The sequence below is a fragment of the Ovis canadensis genome, chromosome 2, assembly GCF_042477335.2.
Source record: "Ovis canadensis isolate MfBH-ARS-UI-01 breed Bighorn chromosome 2, ARS-UI_OviCan_v2, whole genome shotgun sequence".
NCBI lineage: Eukaryota > Metazoa > Chordata > Mammalia > Artiodactyla > Bovidae > Ovis > Ovis canadensis.
In genome coordinates, this window is record NC_091246.1 from 103,358,277 (window position 1) to 103,377,427 (window position 19,151).

Genomic DNA, 19,151 nt, shown 5'->3' on the forward strand with positions numbered 1-19,151 from the left:
TGAAGCCTTTCCCTGCCTATGAGTGACGTTGAATGAGAGTTAAGGAAAGCCTTATGATAAAAGGAGTCATAGCTATTGTAATTTTTAAAATAACTCTTCCACCACTGCACTTAAAATTTTTCTTTTTAAAAGAAATTCTCATGAAGAACAGCCATCACTGAAATCAGAAAGACCGCTTTCATCATTGTAATTATAACAGTATTAATTATGCAGTTCATTACTGTATGAAATGTAGAGGGTTTCTACTTCAAGTAAACACAATAAAATGAAACATAAATGAGCATGTTAAGAACGAACTATCCAACAACAACAACAAAAAATTAAAAAAAAAAACGAGCTATTCGTATTTCAAAAGCATTCTTCAATTCAAAAAGGACTCACTGCAGCTTTTCTATGTAAAAACAATCCCTGTGGTTTCAAAAATAATTAAAAATTTTAATTTACACATAATTTTCAGGAAATCTTCTATTATACAAAACGATGCACAACTCTGCTTGTATATAGATCATGCTATAAAGAAAAAGCTCATAAAAATTTCCCATAAGTTATCTAATTAACTGTGACTGTAAGAATGAACATAAACATTGGTTATAATGTGTAGAAAACCACTAGAAAAATTTATGCTCACATTATTTACTGTTTACGATTCTATGTAAGGACTTTACATTGCTAGTTTCTAAAGTAAAAAGAATTTTAATATGCCCATTATGCCCTTTCCTAATTACTAATTTATTACAAAACTTTTCTTTATAAATGATAGAACCATAAACTTCAGTTTGCCTGGTAGAATCACAGAAAACTTGAATTAGTTAAGTAAAATTTGATGACCCATAGGTAATAAATACTGCACATTACCCACAGAATCCCAGTGTCAGAATTGTGTACTGTAGGCGTCAGAGACACAGAAATCCAGGAATCCGGAGAGAATGAGGAGCTCCAAGTCCTAACCTAGGTGGAACTGTGGTTTGTGTCAGACGACTTTCAACTAACATGGATATCTTGAAAAGAACTGTCAAGTTCTTTGAACAAGGGAATTTTGTAGTCTTGAACCAAAGGCCTTCCCCAGCGTAGTTCTAGAATTCCTAAGTAGCTGATGTTAGTAATTCTGTTGCTTCTTTTCTGAAACTTACCTTGGGCTTGGTAACATGGAGTTCTTTCACCATCTGAATATAATGCTTCTTCCATACACCCTGCTCATAGGGGGTTGGGGAGAAATTGATGTACCAGTTAAACCGTAAACATTTTAGCATCCAGAGCTGATCCAGTTCAGTTAAATTCTTCCAATGCCAGCTCACCTGGAAAAACAACGTTAAAAAACTATTCAGTTTACATGTCCACTTTCTCTAGGTTTTGAGCCGTCACCCTGGTACTGAGAGAACTTCTTTTTTTTTTTTCTGGAGTGGGTTGCTGTGCCCTCCTCCAGGGGGATCCTCCTGACCCAGGGATCGAACCCACTTCTCTGTGTTTCCTGCACTGCAGGCGGGTTCTTTACCACTGAACCACTGGGGAAGCCCATGAATGAATCAGAACAAACATAATTTTAACTAGATAAACCAGGGCTGCAATTCACAGCTAGTCTCTTTTTGGTCCTTCTCCAAATCACAGCTAAGTTACCTCCTACCTGAAGTGCTTCCTAACCAGGCAGGAGGATTTTTTTTAAAAAAATTATTTATTTATTTATTTTAATTGGAGGATAATTACTTTACAACATTATGATGGTTTTGCCATACATTGGCCATAGTTATACATGTGTCCCCTCCAACCTGAATAGCACTTCCACCTCCCTCCCCATCCCATCCCTCCAGGTTCTCACAGAGCACTGGCTTTGGGTACCCCTTTTTCTTTTTTTTTTTTAAATGTTAATTCAGACAGAATCCAAGTCAACTAATATTTATCGAGCATCTATTAACCATCCTCATCACAACCTGAAGGGCAGTATAATTAATATCGTCCCCTTGCAAATGGGGAAACTAAGCTTTAGATAAGCCTTTGGAACTTCCTAAAGATCTCTGGAAGTCTGTATGAAAGTTATATGAAGGCTACAGAAACTCCGGTTGGTACATTGCTTATTTTTTTCATGATATGCTTCTGTTTTCCCTCCATTTTTATGATTTAACTAAATATAAATTTTATAAAGGGAACACAATGACTAATACTATATTGGTGTGTCCTAAATAGCCTTCAAGATTCAATAGAGCATTAAGTATTTATCCTGGGGACTTCCCTGGTGGTCTAGAGGCTAAGATTCTATGCTTTCAGTGCAGGGGGCCAGGGTTTGATCCCTGGTTAGGGAACTGGATCCCACGTGCTGCAACTGACACCTGGTGCAGCCAAATAAAATTTTTTTTTAAAGTATTCTGTACATTCCATTTTCATAGGATTATGGTTAGTCCTACACATCCAGCAAATGGTGGAGGTGACCCTAGTATGTGTCAGTTCAGTTCAGTTCAGTCGCTCAGTTGTGTCCGACTCTTTGCTAGTATGTGTAGTAGTGTTTAAAATAATTTATTCCAGGTTTTAAATGAGTCTTAGTAGAAACTAGAGTCAAGTCCATATATAAAGTTGAGACTAGGCATTCCATGTCTCTTATCAGGAATTGCAGAGATGACAGCTAATCTTCACATTCATTTCATCCTTGGAAAACTGGCCTCTTTTTCAAGGTTAACTCAATAATAAATAATGTTTCAGTGCCCCCCAAAGGAGCAGAACACTCTGTAATGGAACTCGCTACCCATCCATCTGTTTATCTGTTTCTCTTCCTCCCTCCTTCCATCCATTGTGTATGGAGTTCTGATTACATCCAGGATTAGTTTATGGGCTGAAGATAAGACATGTAGGGGAGAGAGAAGCAGAAAGAGGCACAATTAGGAGAAACAGTAGGTTCAGGATCTAGATGGAGGAAAAGGCTTAAAGGATCTGATACTGCAGGCAGAAACAGAGATCATAACCACTTCGTGCAACCCAGAATGAAACTACACTGCCCTTAATCCTCCTATGGTTAGTTAATTCAATCAAGATGTGGAGTTTGGGAGGGAGGGGATGGGGAGAAAGTTTTTCTCAATTCTCACCCTTTTTCTCTTTTGACTTAGATCTGGTTTAGACCTGGGTAGTTAAGTTGGGGTTCTCCCCCTGCACTGGGAGTACATAAATTTTTGCTTTGTTTTTGATTTTTGCTGCTTTTTGTTTGTTTAAAACTAAACAGGAGTGAGGAAAGTTGAGGGTAGGTAAGAGCTTTCAAAACTGTAAGACAACCCCCACCACATTTGTAAACAGCTGAAAGCTCATCTTGGTGCAGTGACTTTACTGTTTACTTTAAATCTAGCTAAAAACAATTTGGAGAAGGAAATGGCAATCCACTCCAGTGTTCTTGCCTGGAGAATCCCAGGGACAGGGGAGCCTGGTGGGCTGCCATCTATGGGGTTGCACAGAGTCAGACACGACTGAAGTGACTTAGCAGCAAAGAACAATTGCTTCACAGTCAGTTCTGGAAATAAAATACGATGCTGAAATCTACCAAGATTGACACATGGTACACATAGATGATAAGATTATCTATTTCATATCACATCTCCCTGGAATGATAACATTCTCATTGTGAAAAACATGGAGAATTCTGAGAAACTTGAAGAAAAACAATACCCAGAACCCTGTCAATCAGAGACGACCAAACATTATTAACAAGTTCGTAGAGTTATTTTCCTTTCTGTTTTTCAGGCATATATGAAAGCAAAATTGGAAAACTGCATGCGATTTAAAATCATGCTTTCTTCATTTTACACATAATAAGCATCTCTGTTCTTCCAAAACATGCTTTCTAATTACTGCCTAATAATTCATTATATGGCTGAATGATACTCTATTACTGGGCATTTAAAACACTATGCTTTTTTTAAAAAAAAAAACAAATTGCTTCATTTTTAGAATAAGTAATATGTGTACATCAACACTAAATACAAAGATACCAAGGGGCACATGGTAAAAAAAAAAAGTTAAAAAAAAAATCTCTCTCATCCTTGTCATCTAGCCACTCATTTCCCTCCCTGAATGTAACCATTGTGACTGGCTTCTTGTGTGCCATTCCAGAAGGTTAACAAATATGGGTACATTCTTTTATTCTTTCCAAAATGGTAGGCCAATTCTGCACCTTTGTTTTTTTATTGATGATATATTGTGGAGATGGTTGCAACCAGTCTGCTATTAGCAGACATTTCCATTATTCCCAACCTTTTGCTACTACAAACAATGATGCAGTATTCTCATATAGATATAAATTTTGCATGTGTTGAAGTACAGGCATCTGACAAATTCCGAGAAGTGGAACTACTGGCCAAAGGTAATCTTATTTTTTTTTAATTAATTTTTTTTTTACGTTTTTAGCCATGTCTCATGGCATGCTGGAGAAGGCAATGGCACCCCACTCCAGTACTCTTGCCTGGAAAATCCCATGGACAGAGGAGCCTGGTAGGCTGCAGTCCATGGAGTCGCTAAGAGTCGGACACGACTGAAGTGACTTAGCAGCAGCAGCAGCAGCAGCAGCAGCATGGCGTGCAGGATCTCAGTTCCCCGACTAGGGATCAAACTCACACCCTTGGTAGTGAAAGCACAGAGTCCCAACCACTGGATAGACAGGGAATGTCCAGGAATCTTTATTTAAAAACTGAACACTACCACATTGCTCTCCTTGGTGTTTGCATCAATTTATCTTCCAACAACATATGAAGGTGCTTGTTTCCCCACACCCCCAACAATATAAAATATTATCATTAAAAAAGAAACTAAAAGAAGAAAAAAAGAAACTCAATCCATCTGAGTCACAAAAGATGGCATGAAAACCAGGCTAAGCATTTTACCTATTTTAGAAAGGTCTGCTTTTCTTTTTGTGAACTATTTGTTCACTTCCTTTGTGCATTTTTCTGCTAGGCTTTCATTTCTTTTTCTTCTTAATGTAGATTTATAGTCATTCTTTAAAAAATAAGAAAATTACCCCTTTGCTGGCAATATGTTTTTTCCCCTGTTTATCTTAAATTTTTTTTTTTGGCCAAGCTGCAGCAGCTTGTGGGTTCTTAGTCTCCTGGCCAGGGGTTGAACCTGAGCCCTCATCAGTGAAAGCACTGAATCCTAACCACTACCAGGGAATTCCTACCTGTTTACTGTTTCTATTTATTTACAGTTTTCTTCTCTATGGAGAAAATTTTAATTTTTATAATCACAACTTAATATCTTGCTTTCTCTATTTATAAAGCATATATAATATATATACAAAATATATAAAATAAATAAAGCAAGATTTTAAGTTATACATTTTCTTTTGAGGCTCTGAATATTATAGATTACTCACAAAGGCTTCCTTCCCTGCTGCTGCTGCTAAGTCACTTCAGTCGTGTCCGACTCTGTGCAACCCCATAGACAGCAGCCCACTAGGCTCCCCCGTCCCTGGGATTCTCCAGGCAAGAATACTGGAGTGGGCTGCCATTTCCTTTTCCAATGCATGAAAGTGAAAAGTGAAAGTGAAGTCGCTCAGTCGTGTCCCATTCTTAGCGACCCCGTGGACCGCAGCCTACCAGGCTCCTCCGTCCGTGGGATTTGCCAGGCAAGAGTACTGGAGTGGGGTGCCATTGCCTTCTCCGCTTCCTTCCCTAGGTTTCCTTTAATTACATTTTTCCCCCTTTAGTCATGCCTGGTGGCTTACAGGATCTTAGTTCCCCAAACAGGGACTGAACTTCTGCCCTCAGCAGTGAAAGAGCAGAGACTTAACCAATGGACCACCAGGGAATTCCCTCTTTTGAATACGAAATGGTTTCCTATAATTTCATATCAATCTTTTATCCTTCTAGAATTTTTTTCCAGCTAATTTGCCTGATTGTCCCAACACCAATTATTAAATAAGTCATCTTTCTTACTTCATTAAAATTATTTTTTTCATTTTATTAATTTTAAGAACTAAAATTACCATGTGAATGCATAGTAACAGATAATTTCTGGTCTTCCCAGACTATGAAAAGAAATCAACAAATGACTATCAATTTTATATCTTAAAAAATATACTTGAATACACCATGGAATTACTTGTAAGAAAATAATGGTCAGATGCTTTTCCAACCTGTGAGCACATCTGCCCACTCTGAACTCCTTCAGTCTCACAAGCTTTTGTATTTATCACATTAGCACCTTATGTCACGCTTTTCTATTTATGAATGGCCTGCACACTACATTTTAAGGTTGTACTATGGTCCTCTGCTGATGAACCATTATATACACGTGTATACATTTCCCCAACTGGCTAATACTGTCTTACAGACACTTAGTGATGGCTTACTTTTTCTCCCGTTTGAGCACTAAATGCACAGCCAGACACAAAGAGATGGGGGCTAATTCAAACTGCACAAACTGAACATAGTGAGCGTCTTGTCAGTGCTTGGTTTTGTATACGTGCTTTCTTTTTTTCCCTCAAGTTTCAGTGTTTTCTAGGCTCTCTGTACCTGTGCACAACGACAAAGGCTTCGGGGGTCCAGGAAAGAAAAGATATATAAAGATAACACCCTTGGGAGCTTGGTAGTAAAATCCAGAGCTTCTGCTGGAATTTTCTCCTGAAGCTTTCGACAGCAGAACTTTTGCTGTGACAGGGAGCAGCGTTCTAACAGGCTCGTCAGGATTCTTCTCCTCTGAGTGTCCGTCCATTTGTCAAACTGGAAAAAAGAGAGCAAAGCAGAACAAAAAAAAAAAGCTCCAGGTTTAGTCTGACACCAGAGACACGTTATGAAAGACAGAAAGAACTGCATAGAAATTGAGTTTAGTCACTTATTCCTAACGAATTACATGCATTTCCTTCCCTAACAAGTACACCCCACGTTTTGCGACCTACCTGTTCTTTCTCACATTTGTGTGTGTGAGCCCAAGCAAGGCCGGTGTGGACATAGACGTGCACTTGACCTCAAAACTTGCAGTTACAGAAAAATTTTGGAGCTGGTCATAGTCATAAACTGAGAATATATATAGACTTGTAAAATATAGATCTTCTTTAACTTCTGATGGGGCTATATCCCAATTAATCCATCATAAGTTGAATATATCATAAATTAAAAACGCATGTAATACACTTAACCTACCAAACATCCTAGCTTAGCCCAGTCTTAGCACCTTAATGTGCTCAGAACACTTACATGAACCTTGCTGCTTGTTGCTGTTGTTAAGCCGCTCAGTCATGTTCAACTGTTTTGCAACCCTATGAACTGTTGCCTACCAGATTCCTGTCTCCATGGAATTCTCCAGGCAAGAATACTGGAATGGGTTGCCATGCCCTCCTCCATGGGATCTTCCTGACCCAGGGATCAAACCTGAGTCTCCTGCATTGACAGGGGTATTCTTTATCACTGAGCCACCAGGAAAGCCCTCACATGAACCTACAGTTGGGCAAAATCATCTACCACAAAGCCTACTTTATAATAAAGTGTTGACTAGTTCATGTAATTTATTAACTACTACACCTGGTTTTTCCAGTGGTCATCTATGGATGTGAGAGTTGGACTGTGAAGAAAGCTGAGCGCCAAAGAACTGATGCTTTTGAACTGTGGTGTTGGAGAAGACTCTTGAGAGTCCCTTGGACTGCAAGGAGATCCAACCAGTCCATCCTAAAGGACATCAGCCCTGGGATTTCTTTGGAAGGAATGATGCTAAAGCTGAAACTCCAGTACTTTGGCCACCTCATGGGAAGAGTTGACTCATTGGAAAAGACTCTGACGCTGGGAGGGATTGGGGGCAGGAGGAGAAGGGGATGACAGAGGATGAGATGGCTGGATGGCATCACTGACTCGATGCACGTGAGTCTGAGTGAACTCCGGGAGATGGTGATAGACAGGGAGGCCTGGCGTTCTGCGATTCATGGGGTCACAAAGAGTCGGACGCGACTGAGCGACTGAGCTGAACTGAACTGAACTGACACCTGGAGAAGGGAATGTCAACCCACTCCAGTATTCTTGCCTGGAGATTTCCATGGACAGAGGAGCCTGGTGGGCTACAGTCCATGGGGTTGCACAGAGTCGGACACGACTGATGCAACTTAGCATGTACGCAAGCACACTGAACGTGAAAACCAGGATGGCTGTCTGGGTACTGATGATTTTAAGTGTATTTGGCCTGTACTCTTGTGACCGAGTGGCTGACTGGGAGCTGTGGCTCATTGGCTGCCCAGCACCATAAGACAGTATCCTACTGCAAATGGCTAGCCACCCCTCCCAAAAAAAACCCCAAAACAAAATTTTAAATATGTTTACCACTGAACGTCTATCACTTTTGCATCACTGTAAAGCCAAAATGTTGCTAAGCCAAAGCATCTTAAACCAGTACAACCTTAAGAGAAGACACTTGGGCAGTCAGTCTCCCCCAACAGTTTCTATATCAGCTCATTAGTGATTAAAACTCCAGGACCAGAAACAAACCTTTGCATTCACAATTAGAGATAAGGCAATACGAGCAAATATCTCTGAGAAGGGGGAGTATATAGGGTTAAAGTCCTGTGTGTGTGTGTGTGTGTGTGTGTGTGTGTGTGTGTTTGTGTTCTCAGTCACTCCCTCTTGTCTGAGTCTTTCCTGAGCCAGCTGGGGTCCTCTGTCCATGGAATTTTCCAGGCAAGAATACTGGGATGGGGTGCCATTTCCTATTCCAAGGGATCTTCCCAACCCAGGGATCGAACCTGCATCTTCTGGGTCTCCTGCATTGGAAGGCGGATTCTTTACCACTAGCACCACCTGGGAAGCCCCAGTTAAAGTCCTACTAATATGCAAATGATTGATATGATTGGAGAGGAAAAGTTGATAGCAGGACCTGGAAAAAATAAAAGAATGCCAAAGACAGGAAGTACATGCCAAAGCAATCTGGGGCATACCAAACAAATGCTTGGGTTACTTCACAATTTTCCCCAGTGATGACCCCAAGCCATCCCCAAGATTAGTGACTGATCAAAGATGAGAACGTGAGAGCTGGCCAAAATCAAAAGAAGGGTTCTTACGGGAACAGCTACCAGCTGAAGGAGCTGTTATCAGAGTCTAAATCTCTGTTTTTCTTCTTTAGTCCATTAGAGAAGAGAAAACAGGGATGTTTGGGGCTACTTGTATTTTATATGATATTTGCTAGTGATTATAAAGTAATCAGAATTTTATAATACTTTAGTTGTAATCATAAAATACATTGACCACCTAAAAAGGCATATAAAGTAAAAATGTATTTTTGACACGCCCTATGACAAGTCAACTTCTTTATAATCATAGGATCTATTTTTTTAAATTAGTTGGAGTACCTCTTGATTAAAACCATTCACTGTGGGACTTCCTTGGTAGTCCAGTGGTTAAGAATCTGCCAGTGCAGGGGACATGGGTTCCATCCCTGGTCTGGGATGATTCCACGTGGTGCAGGGCAAGTAAGCCTGAGGGTCACAACTGCTGAGCACACACGCCACAGCGACTGAAGCCCAAGCAACCTAGAGCCTGTGCTCTGAACAAGAGAAGCCACTGAAGCAGGAAGACCGCGTACTGCAAGGAGAGAGGGGTGGTCCCATGCTCACGGCAACCAGAGAAAGCCCGCACACAGCAGAGGAGACCAGCTCAGCCATGAACAAATCAATAAAAAGGATCTGCCTTCCAGTGCAAGGGGCTAGGGTTGATACCTGCTCGGGGAACTAAGCTCCCACACGCCACAACTAGAGAAAGCCCACACACAGCAGCGAAGACCAGCTCAGCCATGAGCAAATCAGTAAAAAGCATCTGCCTTCCAGTGCAAGGGGCTAGGGTTGAAACCTGCTCAGTGAACTAAGCTCCCACACGCCACAACTAGAGAAAGCCTGTGTGCTGCAACAAGACCCAGCTCAGCCAAAACAAAGAATTTTAAATAAAACAAAAACTGTTCGCTGTTAACAGATCTGTTCAGTGCTCATGAATCTCACTTTGGACACTATCATTCAAGGGAGAGAGGGGACTCTAAAAAGAAAACAAAAAACACAACATCAGAAACCTTAATTTACAAGTAAGTGAATAAAATGTATTCATGTATGAATGTTCCCAGATTTCCCCTCGGCCTGTTTCTGCACAGTCCATATTTCCAACTAACATAAAATGAGACTTCTTTCCTTTGGGGATGGGTTATTAGAATGATAGAGAAGCCAGACCAGAGTGGTGAGGGCCAAGGGAAGGGCTAGCCCACGATGCTGCGGTGATCTCTAAAACAAGGAGTCAGTGGGGGGCATATGGAGACAGGAGAGCTGCAGGGTCTTGGCTTGTAGGCAGCTTGTGGTGGTTCAGACTGGAACTGCCTTTCCAGCAGTTTTACAGTGTGAGAGAACTGGGGAATGAAGAAAGGGGATCTGGTAAGTAGTGTTATGAGCTCTGAATTGGATCCCCTGTGATTTTTCTTTGAGAGACAACATGAAAATTGGTATTCATCTTTAAAATTACTTTGGGCAGTGCTACGTGCTACTCTGTAGAAACTGAGCTACGTGGGGACCCAGGATGATTAGGGTTATGAAAAAATTTTTATGGGATATAATTAGCACTAGAGTAAATCAGAAATAACCCCAAATGCCTCACAATAGTGGATCAGCTGAGCAACACGATAAGAGAAAATATGGCATTAAGGATGCATGGGGGCTTTGGGAATGAGGCCATTCAGATTCTCACTAAGAACCTCTTAATTGCTTCATTTATACATTGAGAATAATTATATCTAAATTTAGAGTTACTGGGAAGATTAAATAAATGAAAATATGCACAAAATTCTGAATAGAGTGTATGATTCATTGTAGTCATGGTAGCTAATATTATAAACAGTGGTCCCCAACCTTTTTGGCACCAGGGACCAGTTTCATAGAAGAGAATTTTTCCACAGACTGGGGGAACAGGCAGAGAGGGATGGCTGCGGGGTGATTCAAGCGCGTTACACTTTGTTGTAGTTCAGGTGCTCAGTCATGTCCGACTCTTTGCAACTCCATGGGCTGCAGCATGCCAGACTTCCCTGCCCTTTGCCATCTCCTGGAGCTGGCTCAAACTCATGTCCTGAGTCAGTGATGTTTTCCTACCATCTGGTCCTCTGTCGTCCCCTTCTCCTGCTGCTTTCAGTCTTTCCCAGCATCAGGGTGTTTTCAAATGAGTCAGTTCTTCGCATCAGGTGGCCAAAGTATTGGAGTTTCAGCTTCAGCATCAGTCCTTCCAATGAATATTCAGGACTGACTTCCTTTAGGATGGACTGGTTTGATCTCCTTGCAGTCCAAGGGACTCTCAAGAGTCTTCTCCAACACCACAGTTTAAAAGCACCAATACTTCATTGCTCAGCCTTCTTTATGGTTCAACTCTCACATCCATACATGACCACTGGAAAAACCATAGCATTACATTTATTGTGCACTTTATTTCTAATGCAATGCCACTGCTGATCTGATGGGAGGGACCAACGGGTCTGTGGTCCAGAGGTTGGGGACCCCTGTTACAAAATATCATAGCGATGTTAAAAATAATAAGCATGAGGGGTAAATCACTAGATATGCAAATAATTTAATTGCAAAGCATAAAGTTACCATGTTTGTACATTAACAAGGACAGGAAGCACATTTGGAAGGACTGAGTTCAGCTCAATTATTTTCACAGATGCCCACAAGAAGAGAACAGGCTCAGATTGAAGAACAGTGATTTAGAATGAATATAAAAGAACATTAGGATTATAAAGTGCTGAAGAAATCTATAAAAGAAAACATTCAAACCTTTCCCTCTAGAGATTAAAAAGATAATTACATTGGTTTCTCATTTATTTCCCTGATTATAACAGTCAAAGATAATTTATATTTGGCTTTGATAGGTGTTCTTTGCCTCGGGGGTTTCTCCTTTCTAATTGTGTTTATTTAGGCTAATAGAAAATGAATTTGCATTCCTTGAACTTCTACCAGTTGAAGGTGGGTAGATGACTGAGAAGAATGCTTAACAGCTGGGGAAAATCCCCTTGGAATTTAAAAGGTGCTGGGAATAATCCAAAAAGTAGATAATCCGTGGAAGAATTAACTGTACATGAATTTGGTAATTGCCCAGTATCTTTCTCTTTTTTAAAAAAATTTCTAAATTGAAGCATTGTTAATTCACAATGTTTCAGGTATATAGCACAGTGATTCAAATATATATATATATATATGCACACACACACACACATATTGTTTTAGATTCTTTTCCACTGTAGGATATTATAAGATATTGGATATAGGTCCTTGTGCTATACAGTAAGTTCCTGTTTTTTTTTTTAATCTATTTTATATATAGTAGTATATATATATCTATCCCACATCTCCTGCTTCAGCTCTTCAAGAAAAAAGAGCCATGACATGATAGCCAGGGATCTAATGCGTGAGACAGGGGAGCAGCTAGGACCATTTTCTTATCCTGGTACCATGTATGATACCTCATCTTACAGTTAGTTCCTTTTTAATATTAATACCATATATAATTAATATATGACATTGTGCTATATTATTTTATGCTATGCTATCTTATATGGCCATCACTGGTGACTCAGTGGAAAAGAATACGCCTGCCAAGCAGGAGACAGAGGGTCAATGCCTGGGTCAAGAATATCCCTTGAAGAAGGAAATAGCAATGAGCTACAGTATTCTTGCCTGGGAAATCACATGGACAGAGGAGCCTGATGGGCTTACAGTCCACGGGGTTTTAGTGACTAAACAGCAACAATACTATCTTACATAATACCATAATTATATTTTATAGTTACTTTTAATGCCTTTGTACAGGGATTTCTTGACAATAATATTGTGAAAATCCCATTTTCAGAGTAGTTGTTACAAGGATTCTTGCTGCACTTTCAAGATGTGAGGACCATTGCTAGGCATCAGCGCCACTCACCTCACACCGAATGGCAAGGGAAGGAAAGTTCTCAGGCAGTGAGGTCAAGATGAAGGAAGAGGCTTGTTAGTTTTTGCTTTTTGGTTATAATATCTTGGGCTTCCTTGGTGGCTCAGCTGGTAAAGAATCTGTCTGCAATCTGGGAGAGCTGGGTTTGATCCCTGGGTTAAGAAGATCCCCTGGAGAAGGAAATGGCAATCCACTCCAATATTCTTGCTTGGAAAATCCCATGGACAGAGGAACTTGGTGGGCTACAGTTCATGGGGTCGCAAAAGAGTCAGACACGACTGAGCATGCACACATGGCTAAATATAAAATACTTTTATATTTATATTTATTTATATTTATATTTAATACTTTTGGACTGTCTATCATTGAATAGGTTTCACATTACATCTTGCCCCTTACTATCCAGGTTGTTTTAAAAAGTGACTTGACTTCTAATATGAGATTGAGCTTTAAAGCCAATACTTGAGTCCTACAATGAAAATCCCAAGTAATGCTAAGTTTAAAAATCAGTATCCTCAGGCTTCCCTGGTGGCTCAGTGGTAAAGAGTCTGCCTGCCAACGCAGGTGACATGGGTTTGATCCCTGATCTGGGAAGATCTACATGCAGCGGAGCAACTAAGCCCGTGTGCCACAACTACTGAGCCTGTGTTGATCCCACACGCCACAACTTAAACGAGAAGGCTCTAGAGCCCAGTCTCTGCAACAAGAGAAGCCATGGCCATGAGAAGCTTGCACACCACAACTAGAGAAAAGCCTGTGCAGCGAGGAAGACCCAGCAGAGCCATAAATAAAGCCATAAAGGAAAATTTTAAAAAACCTGTATCCTTCTCTCCTTTCCTCTTTATTGAAAATTCATTCCTTATGCTATCAATCTGTTATGTTGTTCATAAAACACACAGACCAAAAAAGCCTAAAACCTAAAATGGAGAGAGAAAACTGGATAAAAATAAACTGAAAATATCCCGTTCAAACTTAATCCATGTGGCTTTCATGGAGGTATAAAGATTACCATATGGTGTAGCGAATTTATGGAACAAATTTGTTGTTGGGCAAAAGAGAAAAACCAGTGAGTATCATTTATTCATTTAGAAAATATTTATTAAATGCCTGATAGCATCAAGCAATGTACAACAAGGAGCATGGTAAAACCATGCCTGACCCTGTAGTTTGGCTGATTGGAATAGAGAGATAATTAATCATCTTTGCAAATATCAGGGACCTTTGCAAATATATGCTTCTATTAGTTTGGTAAAAGAAAAGAATTAACAAGATCTTCTAAAAAGTTTGAAGACCTTGAATTTTATCCAGGATGATAGTAAAAATGTTTAACAACTGGCAATGCTACCAACCAATCAAAATAGACAGAGGCTGGTCAGCCATACCAGTGAATTCTGCCTGAACATTAGCCCTAGTTATATTAATTTAGGGATTTCCACTCATAGTAAGTAGAATGAAAATGCAAATATAATCATTTTAAATATGTCTCTTTTTATTTTATCTATTTGCTTTTTTATAAGTCTCTTTTTTAAGTTGTTGGTAACAAAGTTAGTTTAAAAACACAAATACAACATGAGAAAAACTTAGCTAGATTTTAAATTTGGGGTATTTTTCATTTTGCCATTTTTAGTGAATTTATTTTATAAAATTTTATTATTATTTTGAATAGGTATTACCTTCACATGATTAAAAACATTCACAAGATTAAAAATTCAAAAGACACAAAAGGCTCTCCAGGTTAAGAGTCTCTTCCACCCTTTAGACAGTTTTCCTGTCTGAAGGAAATCAATATTGCCCCTTTTCTTGTAAAAGTAAAAGTAAAAAAGTGAAGTCGACCAGTCGTGTCCAGCTCTTTGTGACCCCACGGACTGTAACCTGCCAGGCTCCTCTGTCCACGGGGTTTTCCAGGTAAGAATACTGGGATGGGTGGCCATTTCCTTCTCCAGGGGATATGTGAAGTCTTCCAGAAACACTGTCTATGTGACTTTTTTTCCAGAAACACTGTGTATGTGACTTTTTTTTTTCTTCTTTAGGTTAGTAAATCTCCTTAGACTGGAGCTTGTAGACCAGCACAGAAAGGAAGTGGTGACTAAATCAGACAAACAAGAACAGTAAGATACAATGCTTTATCTTAGTTTTAGTGGGATGGATTGAATGTTTATTCCTAAATTGAAGCCCTAACCCTATGGTAATGACACAGGGAGGTAGGTGGGGCCTTTGAGAGGATTAGGTCATGAGGGAGAGCATTCATACATGGGATTTCAAGCATCCATGCTCAGTCGCTCAGCTGTGTCTGGCTCTTTGCGACCCCATGGCCTGTAGCCCGCCAGGCTCCTCTGTCGATGGGATTTCCCAGGCAAGAATACTGGAGTGGGTTGCCACTTCCTACTCCAGGGGCTCTTCCTGACCCAGAGAGTGAACCAGCATTTCCTGATTGGCAGGCAGATTCTTTACCACTGAGCCACCAGGGAAGCCCTGCTGAATGGGTTTAGTGCCCTTTATTAAAGAGACTACAGAGTGACCTGTTAGCCCTTTCATCAAGTGAAGACACATGGAGTCTCTGAGCCAGAAAACAGGTTCCCACCAGACACTAAGTCTGCTAGCACCTTGATCTTGGACTTTCCAGCCTCTAGAACTATGAGAAATACATTTTCTGCTGTTTATAAGCCCCCGCCCCCACCAGTGTTTTGTTATAGCACCTGAGATGGACTAAGACATACGGGGAAATGAATCTCGGTAACTCACAGATATTCTGTCTACTGCCATATTCTGGGGGCAAAGATGCTCCCTTCAAAGGAAAGAAGGCTTTGACTGTACGCTTTAAAGATGGACTATTTCAAGTTCATTATATACATCTAGAGTTAAAGAAATCCAAGTATAATTTTTTTAAAGGGATCCTGATTTGTTCTTTTAAAATGAAGGTACAATTCATACACCACACCACCCAGCATTTTAGTATATTCGCAAGGCTGTAAAGCCATCACTACTGTCTAATTTCAGAACGTTTTCATTACCCCCGAAATAAACTGCATATCCATTACAGTCAGTCACTCCTCCCCTGCTCCCTGGCCCCTAGAAACCACTCCTCTATTTTCTGTCTGTATGGATTTGTCTATTTTGAATATTTCATATAAATGGAATCATATACTAGGTGGCTTTGGTGTCTGGTTTCTTTCACTCAGCACACTATGTTCAAAGTTTATCTATGTTGTAGCATATATCAGTACTACATTCTTTTTTCTCGCCCTTGCTTTTTAAAATTTATGGCAAAATTTATATGCTACAAAATTTATCATTTTAACCATTTTTAAGCGTACAGTTCAGTGCCATGAAGCACACACATTGTTGTACAACATCCCCACCATCCGTCTGAAGAACCGTTTTTAAAACTCAAGCTGAAACTCTACCCGTTATATAACGTCCCTTCTTCGTAACCTCTGTTTTACTTTCTTTCTCTGTGAATTTGCCTATTCTAAGAACTTCATAAAAGCAGAATCAACAATATTGGTCCTTTTGTGTCTGGTTTATTTCACGTAGCACAATGTCTTCAAAGTTCATCCATGTGACTACCTTGAAACAGAACTGCCTTTCATTTTAAGGCTGAATACTATTCCATTGTTTGGATAGACCCCATCTTGTTTATCCATTTCTCACCAAGTGGACGTTTGGGTGTTTACATTTTTGACGATTATGAATAATGCTACTATGAACATTAGTGTACACGTTTTTGTATGACCATGTTTCCAGGTCTCTTGGGTGGAAGAGACTCTCAATGAGACTGTAGAGGAACTTGATGAGTAATACACATTGGCTAGAGATGGATAGAGTAAGCCCCCTCATATAAACATTTGAGTTTTGAACTTTCAAAGATGCGAATATGTGTTCGCATGTCCAATCACATTAGTTCACGTGTCTGGCGTGCTCGGTCATGTGTGTCCATCCTCTACAAGTGGCTGTGCTTTTGTGTACTTTTCAGTACTGTGTAGAGTACAGTAGACCAGGTTTTTAATTTCAAGCCCAGGATGTCTGGAAGCAAGCTTACAGCAGGATGTAGCCACTTGTGTTAGTTGGGTACCAAGGCTAACTTTGTTGGATTTATGATGAAATTGGACCTATGAATTCACTTTTGGAATGGAACTCATTCATACATAGTGGACTACTGTACTTTGATCATGGACAATGGTCATTGAGACTATGTTTCCTTTGAGGAAGTGTGAAAGTAACTTAGATATGGATATACAGATACATAGATTTATATACATTCCTTTGTTAATGTTCTTTTTCATTATGGCTTATTCCAAGATAGTAGATATAGTTCCCTGTGCTATATGGTAGGACCTTGTTGCTTAGCCATTCTAAATGTAATAGCTTGCATCTACCAACCCCAAACTCCCAGGCCACCCCGCTCCCTCCTCTTCCCCTGCTTGGCAACCACAAGTCTGATCGCTACGTCTGTGAGTCTGTTTCTGTTTTGAGGGTAGGTTCACTGGTGCCACAGTTTAGATTCCACATATAAGTGATATTCATATGGTGTTCGTCTTTCTCTTTCTGACTTAGAATCAAGTATACTTTAAACAGTTACCCATTTTCCAAGCAGAGCTCTTCTTTCTTCAAATACCTACAATTAAAAAAAAAATGTAATGGGTTTCATATTTCAGGGTTCAAAATACCCATTAAAAAGACATCATTAGGACTTCCCTGGTGGTCCAGTGGTTAAGAATCTGCCTGCCAATGCAGGGGACATGGGCTCAATCCCTGGTTTCAAAGGATTCCACACGCCTCGGTGCAACTAAGCACAAGTGCTACAAGTACTAAAGCCTGCCTGCCCTGGAGACCCTGTTCCCCAACAAGAGAAGCCACCGTAATGAGAAGCCTGCTCACTGCAGCCAGAGAGTGGCCCCTGCTTGCCAAAACCAAAGCAAGCCTGTGCACAGCAGTGAAAACCCTGCACAGTCAAAAATAAATAAAATTTTAAAAAAGACATCATTAAAGGATCAATCACTAAATATTGCCAGTCTTTTCCATTTTATGAACTGAGTATAAAGAGAGAGATTTTGTACCTGAAAGGGTAACTTTATTTATAACTTGGGCAAACTTTCTTTTTTTCTCAGTTTCTCCATCTGAATCAATTCATCTTAGAGAATGAAGAATTTTTTAAAGGCAAGAAATAACAAAAGAATGGAACTATAAAGTGGAATCATTTTTGGAATTTGAAAGGCAATGACAAAACTGACAAAGGAAAAATAGGAAAACAGAGAACCTCCCTCCAAATATTTCAGCATTACTAGTATTAGAACTTATGAAATTTATGAGTGGGCAGCTCTGTTTTTTTATTTCATGAGTTCACATATCAGTGGGTGTATATTACATATATGTTTGCTTATGTGTGCCTCTGGGCTTATAGCTCAGTGTTTATCTGTATAGGTTTGTTATGTACCATTGAGGACAGAAATTATGTCTTATTCACCTTGACTTCTCCACTGCAGAGTGCTGTACGTGGCATATTACAGGTGCTCAAGCTTGCTGGAAGGAATGAATATGCTTGTGACAAATGAATATCCTTTGGATGTATCGCATGTGAGTGTATTTACATATTAGTGGAGAGGTGTTTTCCTGAGCTTCAGTCATTGTGTATCTGTCTGAATGGGTGAGGAAGGGACAACTCGAGTGAGAAGGTTTGGCAGAGGAGGGCGAGCTGGAGTCAGGAAGCAAGAGACAGCAGGTAACAGGTGTGACTGTCTCTCTCACGCCCACCCTGCACTCTGTCGGCTTTCAAAATCGGGCTCCATGTTTTTCCCTTCCTCTTGGCACTTTCTAAATTCTCTCGCACTGTCAGAACATTCCTATTTAGAAACTAGCTCAGGCCTATTTCTTCCCTTTTGTGGAGGAGGATGAGGAGCTGGTTTCATGCTTCCAACAGATCTGTTTTCCTTCCTTTTTTTAGACTCTCAAATTCTGCTTTCAAAGGGCAGGCAAAATGGAGACTGAAATAATTGATTCAACAACAACCTCAAGGCCTGTAAAATGCCATCTTTGCTACTAACCAGGGAATATCATATATCACAGGTAGACACTTTTTATACTTTAGAAAAGAAGAAAAAGAATACCATTTTCTCCTCCCTCCTAATTAACTGCCCCCGGTCTACTAGGACCCTCAAATAACAGTGACAGATAATCTCAGAATTTCTAGATGAAAATAGAACAGGGGAGTTCCCTGGTGGTCCAGTGGTTAAGACTCTGTGTTTCCACTGCAGAAAGCGA

At 40.0% G+C, this 19,151-nt stretch overlaps 1 protein-coding gene across 1 annotated transcript in view; it reads right to left on the reverse strand.

Annotated features, from left to right (window-relative positions):
• Positions 1-19,151, reverse strand: part of FBXO16 (F-box protein 16) — a 90,999-nt gene that overhangs the window by 61,198 nt on the left and 10,650 nt on the right. Inside the window, exons 3-5 of the mRNA XM_069576701.1 lie at positions 17,473-17,508; positions 6,480-6,686; positions 1,131-1,295 (exon numbers count right to left, since the gene is read on the reverse strand). Of these exons, the coding sequence (XP_069432802.1) occupies positions 1,131-1,295; positions 6,480-6,686; positions 17,473-17,508 (408 nt within the window). The remainder of the gene's footprint in view (positions 1-1,130; positions 1,296-6,479; positions 6,687-17,472; positions 17,509-19,151) is intronic.